The 11,405-nt window shown below is 62.0% G+C and overlaps 2 protein-coding genes across 6 annotated transcripts; one reads left to right on the forward strand and one right to left on the reverse strand.

Annotated features, from left to right (window-relative positions):
• Positions 1 to 573: 573 nt before the first annotated feature.
• Positions 574 to 1,829, forward strand: IFITM5 (interferon induced transmembrane protein 5). The gene is made up of 2 exons (XM_032414877.1): positions 574 to 875; positions 1,316 to 1,829. Exons 1-2 carry the CDS (start codon positions 684 to 686, stop codon positions 1,526 to 1,528), a joined length of 405 nt encoding a protein of 134 aa, XP_032270768.1. The 5' UTR covers positions 574 to 683; the 3' UTR covers positions 1,529 to 1,829.
• A 2,208-nt stretch (positions 1,830 to 4,037) lies between these two features.
• On the reverse strand, positions 4,038 to 11,059 carry PGGHG (protein-glucosylgalactosylhydroxylysine glucosidase). 5 transcript variants are annotated; one of them, XM_032414873.1, is made up of 15 exons: positions 10,964 to 11,059; positions 10,451 to 10,511; positions 9,907 to 10,190; positions 9,385 to 9,595; positions 8,874 to 9,309; positions 7,842 to 7,961; positions 7,265 to 7,396; positions 6,950 to 7,061; positions 6,622 to 6,694; positions 6,390 to 6,526; positions 6,119 to 6,252; positions 5,896 to 5,991; positions 5,576 to 5,673; positions 5,288 to 5,499; positions 4,038 to 5,181 (listed from the first exon to the last, which is right to left on the reverse strand). In XM_032414873.1, exons 3-15 carry the CDS (start codon positions 10,163 to 10,165, stop codon positions 5,096 to 5,098), a joined length of 2,106 nt encoding a protein of 701 aa, XP_032270764.1. In that variant the 5' UTR covers positions 10,166 to 10,190; positions 10,451 to 10,511; positions 10,964 to 11,059; the 3' UTR covers positions 4,038 to 5,095. The 5 variants fall into 5 exon arrangements, with proteins under 5 accessions (XP_032270764.1, XP_032270763.1, XP_032270765.1 ...); XM_032414872.1 differs by lacking the exon at positions 10,964 to 11,059 and adding an exon at positions 10,713 to 10,791; XM_032414874.1 differs by lacking the exon at positions 10,451 to 10,511.
• Between the last annotated feature and the right edge of the window lie 346 nt (positions 11,060 to 11,405).

The following is an 11,405-nucleotide window of genomic DNA, read 5'->3' on the forward strand; positions in this document are numbered from 1 at the left end:
AGCCCTAAGCTCATCCTTCCAAACCTCTGAGGATTCGGGAGGGCAGGAGTAACCAGCCAAGGGGCTGAGAAGCAGCTGTCTACCCACGAGGGAGGAGGGCGGGCCCCCTAGCAGATCACGGAGCGCTCACTGCAGCACCTAGCAGCAGTGGTGCTGGGGTCTCCTCTGGCGAACCCCCTACAGTGCCGCAGCCCCGTTTCCGTCCTGCTGTGGCCGGTCTCCTCCCGCCAGCACATGGGCAGGGACTTCTGGAGTGCCAAGGCCGGCCGCTGGCGAGCAGAGGAGACCCCTGGCAGAACCCGAACTCTGGGTTCTGGGGATGGAGCCCAAGCCCGGGGGGTCTCCAGCCCTTCTCCGCAGCTGAGGCGACACGCCCCCACCCACAGCCCCGAGGACTCCTTTTGGCCGCGGGGCAGGGGCTCGGGTGGGCAGTCTGCAGCCAGCGCACGCCCCTTCCCCTCGCCCCAGCCCCTGCCGGCGGGGACTCCCGGGGCGGGGGCGGGGGGCGTCGGGGCGGGACGGGCCGCGCTCTCCGCGGCGCAGGGCTGTCATTTGTCGTTATATTTAGCGGGCGGCGCCAGGCCGGGCCGGGCTGCGGGAGGGCGGCGGCGGGGCTATAAGCGGCCCCGGGCGCCCACCCTCGAAGCGGGAGCCCGAGCGAGGAGGAGACGGCGCTGGAACCCATGGACACGTCGTACCCCCGCGAGGACCCCCGGGCCCCGACGCCCCGCAAGGCAGACGGCGCCGCCCACACGGCCCTCACGCTGGGGGCGCCGAGACCCCCACCTCGAGACCACTTGATCTGGTCGGTGTTCAGCACCCTCTACCTGAACCTGTGCTGCCTCGGCTTCCTGGCGCTGGCCTACTCCATCAAGGTGGGCGGGCGGGGGTCTTTCCGGCCGGGGGTGGGGGCGTTGCTTGTCCAGAGGGCCTCTCCAAGGGGCGATGCCTGTGAGAAGGCCACTCCGTTAGCCAGGCGGTGGGCAAGCTCTTCACCTCATGAGGGCCTCTCCATTGAGGCAGGGGTACTGTCCTTAGTGGGGGGGTCTAGTCCCTCCAGAAGAGCACAGAGTTGGTGGGGGGTTACCCAAGGGGGTCTTTTTCATCAAATGGCTTTTCACATGCTGGGGGCTCCTATGACCAAAGCCCCTCTGGCTTCAGCTCCTTGGGGTCCTCAGCACTCCAGGACTCTCCACCCACAGAGGGTCCTTGGAGGCTGATGCTGGCCCAGGTTGGTCTCTGAGTCCACAGCTGGAGTGGGAGGAGGCAGGGCCCCCAGTGTATGTAGAGACCTGGCCCTACCACTGGTCCACAGGCCCGAGACCAGAAGGTGGCTGGGGACCTGGAGGCAGCCCGGCGTTTGGGCTCCAAAGCCAAGTGCTACAACATCCTGGCCACGATGTGGGCGTTGGTGCCGCCTCTGCTTCTCCTGGCGCTGGTGGTGACCGGGGCTCTGCACCTGTCCCGGCTGGCCAAGGACTCTGCCGCCTTCTTTAGCACCAAGTTCGACGACTCGGACTATGACTGACAGGCTGCGCCTCGCCTGCATGCTGACCCACGGACCCTGACCCCAGTACTAACCCCCAGGGCACTGCTCCAGGGACTCTACCCTGACCCCCTGGAACCCCAACTCCACCACAGGAGCTGATGCCCGCCCCTCCCACCCCAGCCTGGGCACCTAATGCTGACCCTGAAGATCCCTTATTTGGACCCCAGTGGCCTCAACTCCAACCTTGATGGTCCCCGCTCCCCTAACTCCTTGTACCCAGGCTGGACCCTCCCTCCTCACTCACCAGACTCACTCAGCCTTAGTTTCACAATTAAAAGCACCTGGTTCCAGAAAGTGCCTCCTGGGCTTTTTGCTGGGGTGGGAGAGGGTTTCTTCCTGAGAGGAACCACCCACCCTAGGGGCTCCCCTGGACTGACCCCAGCATGATGGTAGGATGACCCGTTCTGTCTGCTGGGCCGTGCTCCGACTGTCGCCTTCACTCAGGCACTGGGTGGCTTGTGGCTTCTGGGGTGGAGGCGCCTGAGTATTTTAGAATGAAGTCTGGGAACTCAGGCTTTTGATCTCTGCTGCCCTGCTGGGCACTGTGGTTTAGTGGCCTCTCTTCCAGAACATGTGTGCCCTTCCCCACCTGTGTGTGCACTTGTGTTAAGTGGGAGCCCCTAGGAGGATATCGCTTGTCCTCACCCTGCATGTTTCTGTCAGTGGGTCAGGTGAGTGCCAGCCTCCTTCTTTGGGTCATTCTGTCTGTCCCTATGACTCCTGCATTCCTTTAGTTTTGAGAAATTTCAGTCCCCACAGTGCGTTCCCTCTCTCCTGGGTCAGTGAGGCTGGACACAGACACATGAGCACACAGGCGTGACCCTTCTATCAACCATGCACACAAACCTCACACACATATGTGCAGTTGGGCAGAGGGTGAACACTGCGGGGTGAGGACACTTTCTGAGCATCCTTGGTGCTGGGTACACGTCCTTGTATCATTCTACCTCCCTTGTGCACCACTCTCCCCCTTCCCGGAAACCAGCAGAGCCTGGCAAAGAGGGGGGTTGCTAAATCCATGCACACACCCTGTGTGGTTGGGGATGAGGTCCCTTAGGCCTCCCTGTGGCTGATCCAATGACAGGGCAGGCTAATTGCAGGGGCCTTAACTGCAGGGCGGTCCGGGGTTTTGAGCACCCCACCCAGAGAGCACCCCTTGCCTACCCATCTGCCTAGGCTGGGTGTGGGGGTCTGTCTAGCTGCTGTACTTGGAGCCTCAGAATACCCCCCTCTTCTGTGACAGCCAACAGCTGGCCTGTCTCCACAGGTGCTAGCAGAGATGGTATCCTGGCCACATATCAACAGCATCCCAGCCCTGTGCTGGAGTGTGTGCTGCCCCAAGCCAGCCCCTGCAGGTAGGGGTGTGTGCTGCCTGGGGCCTGGGGATGGAGATGGTGCACTGGCCCATGCCGGGTGCTGGCCCCACACTGGACCAAGGATAAGTGTGCCAGTGCTTGGACCAGGATGGATACAGCATGCCAATCCTGAGCTCCAGGTTTGGCCCAAGAAGGGAACCACCTGTGCTGGATGCACAGGTCAGAAGTGGGGATCAGCTTGTGTGCGACCAGGTACATGTCCCCAAGCATGCGATGGTCTGCTAGTCCCCACATTTGGTGAGGGGAACAGAGATTGCCTGGCCTGTGCCCAGGTGCTGAGGACACAGAGTTGTGGTCAAGACAGGCATGGGGGAACGTTACCAGCAGCCCTCCTCATCCCAGGCTGTGTCCGGGGCAGGCTGAGGGACCCCGATCCAGTTTAGGCAGTTGGCTCTACCACGGACCCCTGACCAGCCATGCCAGCACACGTGCAGTGCCACCCTGCCACAGCCCCCTTGGAGGGTCACCTCACTACGTGTCCAGAGGCACACACACGTGGCGCGTATATGCAGGAAGCGTCAGGCCGTATCAGTCCTGTGAGTCCAGGGCCACCCACCACCCCACCCGATGTCTGTGCCCACATCTGGCTCCAGGCCTGCGAAAATAAGCATCTGCGCTACTGGGATAGGCCCAGCCACCACGCCCTGCTTTAGCAGGTCTGCCTCAGCCTTTGCCACACGTCCAGCCGCTGAGGGAGAGCCGGTGGGCACCTGGGCAAGGTGCTGGCTCCAGTCTCTGGGGTCACATGCTCTTGGGGACCAGCACTGACATCCATGCTGATCTGCAGCTTAGCTGGTTGTGCTCCCTTGGAGGCCGTCCTTCTTCCCACATGCTGCTCCCCACAGTAACCCAGAGACAAGCCTTAGGATCCCTGACACCTCCACCCACCCTCCTTCCCCACTCCCTCACATGGCTTTGTCCATCACAGCTTGTATGCCTGGTGTCTGCTGCCTGGAGAACTTGGACTACCCCTCCACCAAGAACAGAGAGAGAAGAGGGGGTTGCCAGAGTGAAGGAGGGTGGCAGGCCCACCTGCTTGCTCTATATGGGCGCATTACTGCACTTCCTGACCTGACCCCATCCATTAGGCAGCCCTCACTTTCAGAAGGAAGGAGAGCACCAGCTCCTTATGGCAGACAGACTTTTCTCAGCATGGAATTTTAATTTCTCAGGCAGATCTGGTATAGGTGGCATGGTTCTCACCAAAATTTTGGTAGCAGGTACCATCTCACCTCATTCTTGAGAAACCCCCAAGGACCCAGGTTGGATGTGCCAGCTGAGGGGCTGAGGCCCCAGGAGGAGAGGCAGCCTGTTAGGACAGATGGGCCCAGGCCAGTGGCCTTGAACCCACGCACCCTTGGCCCCAGTCCTTCTGGCAGGTCAGAGGGAAGGTGCAGGGTCTTGTTCTGCACCCCACCTCCCTCTCTTCTTGGCTGAGGAAAAACCTGTGACGGGGACTGTCCAACCTCACTGAAATGGCCCAGAGGCTGAAGGAGCCACAGACTGAGGATGCTGAGTGCACCTGGATTCAGCCATGCCTGACCTCATCCATGTGACACACGAAGTTCCATTTTGGTCTGTAACTGAGAGAGTCCCAAGGAATTCCACAGGGGACCAATGTCCTGCCTCATGCCCCTCACCCCTGCCATCCTCCACATGGAGGCTTGCACCTGTGTCTGCCTTCTCAGCAGAGTTGTCGGCCACACCCCGACCCCATGCTGTGGTGCCCTGGGGAAGAGGTGCAGGTGTCAGCCCAGAAAGGCAGGCACAGATGTGGCTGAGTGTGAGGCCATGGGGAAGCTGCAGTCCATGGAGGTTTAGGCTGGGGAGGGGCTCAGGCTAGAGGCAGACCACCTTGAACTTTGGGCCAACAAATTCAGACTTTCCCTGGAGCCTGTGAGCCTGGCTGCTGGTTGGAGAGTGGGCAGGAGGGAGGGGATCAGCAGGCTGGGAGGGTGTTGAGGAGGGGTGGATGCAGCCAGCTGGGGGGTACCCACAGAGGGAGGCCAGATGGGAGGACCCAGAGACATCCCTGAAGCCCTGGATGTTCAGGTGCAGTGCCCAGGACAGCCCCAGGGTGAGGACACTGGTGGGGCTGGAGGACCCAACAGTGTCCCACAAGGGGTCTGTGGGTTCTGGGGCAGGTGTTTAACGTCTTCAAAAAATTCTCCTAGGAAACTCTTGGAGCAGAACTTGCTGCCTCTGGGAGTGACCTTTGTATCCGTCCAGCTGACGAGGGAAAGGAGACTTTGTGCCCTGCAGGGAGAGGGGGGCATCTGGAGTGGGGGCACATACCTAGGGGGCTACCCTGGGGGGTTCACCTGCCCCGGACCCCTGGGTGAGTCTGGGGGTGGTTGCCTACCTGGGAACAGGGGGAGTCGAGTGCGTGTCGGCCACAGCTCAGCCTCCAGCAGGGGGGCCCAGGGTCCTGCCTGGGCTTTGACCTCAATTGTCACAGAGCCCTCGGAGAAGGAGAAGTCAAGCTTGCTCCCCTGGTAGGAGACGCCATAGATGCACACTCCAGAGACCCCTGCCAGACACATGGGGTCGAAGGTCACGCCAGCTCTGGTGATCCTGGGGGGAGGGGAGACGTTCATGAGAGCAGGAAGTGGGGGGGCATGTGACTGCTCTCTGTTGGGCCTATACTCACCTGAACCCTGTGAATCCAAAGAGTGCTGCTTGCAGGAAGCCCCCCATGCCTGTCAGGAAGTTCACAGCGCCCGATCCATCTGCATTCTCTGTCCACACCTGCACGTGGCCAGGCAGTTAGTGCCTGGACTCCCAGGATACGGGCCCCCATGAGGCTGCTGCCCCTGCTCCCAAGGGCAGGGCCCGAGGTCAGGCAGGAGTCACCAGGGACCTGACCCTGCTATGACTCCCCCTGAGGCTGGGCTCCCACTCCTACCAACCAGGGGCCGGCACGGGAGGCAGGTGTGGTCAGCGTGAGAGCTGATACCGAGACCAGGCTACCTTGAATGGCTCAGCTATGTTGGCAAAGCTCCTCTCCAGGAGGTCCCGCGCCCGCCAGGGGTCCTTCAGCTCCATCCAGCCCACAGCAAACATGCTCTGGGGTCAGAGGTCAGAGGACATGCTGGGACATAGCCCACTGCATGGGGAGGGGAGACTGAGGCTAGTGGGGCAGGGCTGGGGCTGCTGTGAGGACCGCCACCCCACACCCCTGCAGTTTCCTTACCCAGGTCATGGCAGGACCCTTTGGGGACGTCACAGCCTCATAAATCTCCAGGTTTTTCCTGCGAATGTGAGGACTCAGGTGGAAAGGGATGGGGTATCCCAGGAGCACAACGTCTGCCTGCTTCACCTCCTCTCCTGGGGAGGGACAGGTGCTGCCGACGGGGGAGGGAGCAGGAAGGGGGAGCTGCTCTATCAGGTAGGGGACATTCAGGGTGGACATAGGTCCTGTTGGAGGGGTGAAGGGGCCCTGAAGCAGCTCCGAGTACACTCACCAGGCTGGTACCCATCAAACTCAGGGTGGAAGTTCCGCATTGGGTCAAAGGGCACCTTGATCTTATCAGCCACTGCCAGCCATTCGCTGGGGACAGGCTGACCCAGGTCCTGGGCCAGAGCAGCAGCAAAGCGCAGGCTAGGGGCGGAGGAAGGGAGAGGGGGGCTATAGCCCCAGCCCTCCCAGCTGGCCCTTTGCATGGTGGCAGTATGGGCAGGGGTCTTGGGTCTGACCTGTTCTGGACCAGGACGTTGGTGTACACGGAGTTGTTGACCCCTGAATGGTATTCGTCGGGAGGCATGACTCCTGGGCAGACAAGTGCAAGATGGTGCTTAGTGCAGGGTCCTAGGGACCTGCCCCTGATGCCAGTAGCCAGTGTGGGGCTGGCAACATCAGGTGCCAGAGATCACATGCTGAACTGAGGAGCATCCACCTGCCCCACCAACTTGTGGCCACCTACTCTCCTGGCCACAGCTGTCCATGCCTCTCCCTTCTACCACTGGCCCTCCCCTATGACCAACCCCCCTCCCCATGACTATCCCGCCCTCCTCGTGCCCTCACCCTTCAGGTGGTACTTTTCCTCCTCAGGGCTCCACTCCACACGGCTGCACCAAAACTCAGCCACACCCCTGACCACATCCCAGCCACCAGCTTCTTGGAAGAGCTGCAGGTCCTGGGGGAGCAGGAGAGGATGGGACAGGGACCATGCCGCCAGTGACTGTAGTTCTCATTGGTTACTGCATTTCTTGTCAGTGCCCACCCTTCTGAGTGCCCAGAAGTGAAGGCCTGGCCCCAGACAGGAAGTCATGGTGGGGGTAGGGGAGCGTGGCCATGTCAGGGGGGTGGTCATACCTGGTGGGCCTGGTGACACCTCACCTGGGTGGTGTGGTAGTACAGCTGGAAGGCCAACACCACAGCTCCATTTATATGAATTTCCTGGGTCCCATAAATGTCCTCAGGGCAGACCTCCAGACCAGAACCTGCACTCTCCCAGGCGAACTTGGCTCCCTGACGGGTTGGGGGGCATGGAGCAGACCTGACTATTCTGGGGGTTGGGGCACAGGGATAGCCCACCCTTTTCCCAATGCTCTCAGCCTTCAGCCATGGAGGACAGAGGTGGGGGCACCGAGTGTCTGGGTGCCCTCATGGGGACCTGCAGGCTCAGAGTGCCCACCGTGTGTCCCCATCATAGCCCAGGCGGCTTCTGCCCAGCTTCCACCGTGTGTTGACCCTGGGCCAAGGTAGCGAGGGGACGCCAGCGGGGCCCCAGGGAGGCTGTTGTTCTTACCTGTACAGTGCAGGCTGGGGGACGCTGCTGAGCCCCTATAAGAATCCAGGAATCCCAGCCCCACCCAGAGAGGAACCTGAGGTGATGGGTGCAGGCCTAGGAGGGATGTGGGGACATCAGGCCCTTCAAGGGGCTCTGTAGGGGGGGTGCCCAGGTCCCCCTCACCTGGTAACCCAGCTTCTGGGCATTGTCTTTGGCCCCACCCAGCGTCCGGACACGGTACTCCAGGAGGGCCCTGGCGGCCTCTGGGTGGAACATCAGGATATTTGGGAACATCCAGAGATCCTGAGAGCAAGGAAGGGCCCCTTGTTCAGGAGCTCTCACACCCTTCTCTCTCTCCTGCCTGCCCACATTCTGCCTTGGCCAGAGCCGGTGCTGCTCATGCTGCCTCCCTGAGTGCCCCTCTGTCTCCTTCCAGCTTTTCCCTCTGCTGCCCACCCTGCGTCCATCCTGGGCCCTCCACACCTGCCCATCCCACGTCCCGGTCTCCAGACTAGATGCTCCTCAGGTCTGGTCCCCAGCCCAGTGCTTCACCTCCCCAGCAGGCATCTGGGTCCCCCCGGGAGCTCAGGCTGGAAGCTGCGCATGGAGCACCATTGCTCACTAGCTGCCTGAACTGGAGTGAATGACTCCGCCTCACCAGAGTGGGCCACAGCACTGGCCTCTTGAGGCATCTGATGAAGAGGGGGTAGCATCCCGGACCTGTCCCACGCTCAATGGACACCAAGTCCCAGTCTCTCCTGGCTCCCACTCCTGTCCAAGGCCTCACCCTCTTCCACCCATGCTCCCCTCAGCAGCTGCGAGGGTCCTCCCAGAGTACACCTTTGTTAGTGTCATTCCCCAGTTCAAGTCTCCATGGCTCTTACAGCCCCCCTACAGCTGCTCTTCTTCCTTGGTGAGGTACCATTTTGCCCCTGCAGATGCCACACACCCTCTCAGCTCTGCTGTGTGTACCCCCTGGTCCATTTGCCTGAATCACTCTTTTCCACCAAACTCCTATACATTCTTTGGCTGAGATCCCACCTCCTCCAGGAAGCCTTCCCTTCTGCCATGGCCTCTGTGATTCCCCAGTCACAGCCCCCATCCCTGGTAGGGCAGAGACAGCAGCTGTGCCCGTGCCCTTAGCCATGGCATACTCCATGCCTGTGTGCCGCCCCATCTGTGGCTGCCGTGTGCTGGGGGTGGGATGGTGCATACCTGGTCCCAGAAGACGTGGCCCCAGTAGCATTCCTCTCGGCTCCCATTGGACAGGCCCCCAGGGCTGAGGCCGTGGCAGGTATATCCTGGGGCCCCAGGCTGGGGCAGGGCACTGAGCAGGTAGTAGAGGGCGCCACGCAAGGCCTGGCGCAGGGGTAGGGGCCCCACCACATCCAGGCCACAGCCAGCCCAGAGCTGGGCCCAGGCCTGGGCATGGGCGGTGTACAGAGTGCCCTCTGCCTGCAGCTGCAGGGCCTCGGTGAGGCAGGCTCGGGCCTCAGCCTGGCTGCCACCCACCACGGTCAGGAACTCCCAGGTCTGGTCTTCCTCACTTTCCCCAAGGGTCAGGGCTGGGGGCACTGGTGTCCACAGCATGTGTACTTCCTGCTGGGACCCCTCAGGTTGCTCCGGGGTTAGTGTGTGGCCATAAAGGTACCTGCAAGAGTGTGGCCATGTCTAAGGGACCAGCTCCCTCCTTGGTCTACCTGGCCAGCCCTGACCCCCTCCTCACCGGGCTCCTTGGAAGTCAGGACCCAGATGTAGGTCGAGGTCTGGGCTTTCTGGGGAGAAGGCTGACCGCAGCAGCACCGTGATGGGCCAGTTCCCCACGGCCACACGGGTGATGGACACACTGAAAGCCATGACGTGAGGCAGCGTGCGGTGGGCATAGATGCGCTGGGAGGCCCGGAAGCTGGGGCCCTCTAGGGTGTGCAGAAAGGAGCCTGGGAATGGGCAGAGGGGGTCAGGGCAACTCGCATGCCCCACTTAGGGACACTGAGGACAGTTACAAAGCTACCAGCCCCTCAGGGAGGTGGATCCACCTTCTGAGCCCCAACTGCCCTGTCTGGAGAGCTACAGTTGCACAGAGGACCCCAATCTTGTAGCAGTTCAGGAGGCCCGAAGGGCTGAAACCCTGCTTTTCTTTGTGAGTCAGGCATCCTGAGTTAGAAGGTGTCAGGATGGGACTGCTGTTGGTTCCCCCACTCACCTAGAACAATGGCTCAGGTGGGGGGAGCAGGACAGTGGTGGTTACCTGTGTTAGTGTCCAGGACAAAGGTCTTGGTCAGCTGATCTCCTGTCTCTGCAGGGACCTCCAGCCGGACATTGAGGGGACTCGGCAGAATGGCCCGGTGTGTGTCCCTGCAAGCCCCGTTGTACATGCCGCTCACATGCAGTGTGTCATGATACACACGTGTGCCCAAGTATGTGTTGGTCATGGTGGCCAAGAGCCGGGGGTCACTGGGCAGAGAATGGGCAGTGAATATGGTGGGGTCCTCAGTGGCATCCTCCATGGAAAGGCTTGCTCAGCAGAGTGGCCTGGAAAAGGGGGAGTCAGTGGCCCCCACAATTGGCTGGGCCTCCCTCTTTTGACTGTCTGTTAAAGCCCTAAGTCTCCCACCCCACGAACTTGGCTGATGCCTCTGACAGCTGGTGGGGAGGGTGTGGGCCACCTGGGCAGCCCCGGTTTTTCACAGGCCCCACTTTTGAGCCAACCCAGGAAACGCTTTCAACGCTAAGAGATGCTCAAACTCCTAATACTGATCTCCAGAGACCCAGCTGGGTCCCCAAACTCCCACCTTAGGACCTCCATTCGAGTCCTTCCAGCTCTTTCCAAGCCGCACCCCCACGGGCCCCGACCTGTTAGTGGGGAGTGAGGAGGCCTCAGTCGTCCGGACAGTAGTCCTCAAGAAGGCTGGCTTGGGGGAGGGCTGGGGTGTGTGCGGGAGCGCGGTCCCGGGGCGGTGGGGGCGGGGGGTTGCGGGGCCAGCGACCCTGGGCCGGGGCGGGGAAGGAGCCGGAGCTCCGGGAGGCAGGCCGGGGAGGGTCTCTGGGGCTCACCGCAGCCCTGCGTGTCCCCAGGCTCCAGCCCGCTCGGCGCTGCCCCTCCTTGGCCAAAGGGAGAAGTAGCCTGCGGCCGCCCCGTCCCCGAAAGCCCTTGCGGTCCCCGCCCCCAGGGCCGCGCGGGGCGGGGCAGCTGGGCCCCCACCCCCGGGGCGGGGCAGCTGGGCAGGCGAGCGGGCCGCGTGGGTCCGCGTGCACACCGGGTGCTGCGGGTGTGCACGCGGGAGGAGCACAGTTTGAACGCTGACCTCAAGGACGTGTCCAGGGACGGATACGAGGGGGGCGGGGGCCTTTGGTTTGCGGTTGCCCCTCTCCGGTCTCGGCTTCCTCTGTCTCTGCGTGAGCTTCCGTGTCCCCCCTTCAGAGAGGTGGCGCTGCCGGTCCCCCTCCAGGAGAAGTCCCTCCCTTTGCTCTGGCCCCACCTTCCGGCTCTCCCCAGCCGCTGCTCTGACTCCGTTTCCCCACCTGCCCACCTGGACGCTCCAGGGCTGGGCCCTGGGCCTGTCTCCTTGCCTCTCTGGCCCTGGTCTGACCCACACGTCTGTGCTCTGACCACTGGGCCCAGCCAGAGACACTCAGACTCCACGTGCCCTCAAAACCAGCTCTTCTTGCAACCTCCCCCAGGAGCCTCCTCCTGTCCAGCTGCTCAGGCCCCCCTGTCCCCACACCCACTTCCAATGCACAAGTCCT

This window comes from Phoca vitulina, unplaced genomic scaffold (genome assembly GCF_004348235.1).
Source record: "Phoca vitulina isolate PV1807 unplaced genomic scaffold, GSC_HSeal_1.0 scaffold16, whole genome shotgun sequence".
Lineage (NCBI taxonomy): Eukaryota > Metazoa > Chordata > Mammalia > Carnivora > Phocidae > Phoca > Phoca vitulina.

Coding starts and splice junctions, on each gene's coding strand:
- IFITM5 (XM_032414877.1), top strand. CDS start 684: ATGGACACGTCGTACCCCCGCGAGGACCCCCGGGCCCCGACGCCCCGC. Junction 876..1,315: donor CGCTGGCCTACTCCATCAAG/GTGGGCGGGCGG, acceptor ACTGGTCCACAG/GCCCGAGACCAGAAGGTGGC.
- PGGHG (XM_032414874.1), bottom strand. CDS start 10,165: ATGGAGGATGCCACTGAGGACCCCACCATATTCACTGCCCATTCTCTG. Junction 9,596..9,906: donor TGTCCTGGACACTAACACAG/GTAACCACCACT, acceptor GCCCATTCCCAG/GCTCCTTTCTGCACACCCTA. Junction 5,500..5,575: donor TTTGGATTCACAGGGTTCAG/GTGAGTATAGGC, acceptor CCCTCCCCCCAG/GATCACCAGAGCTGGCGTGA.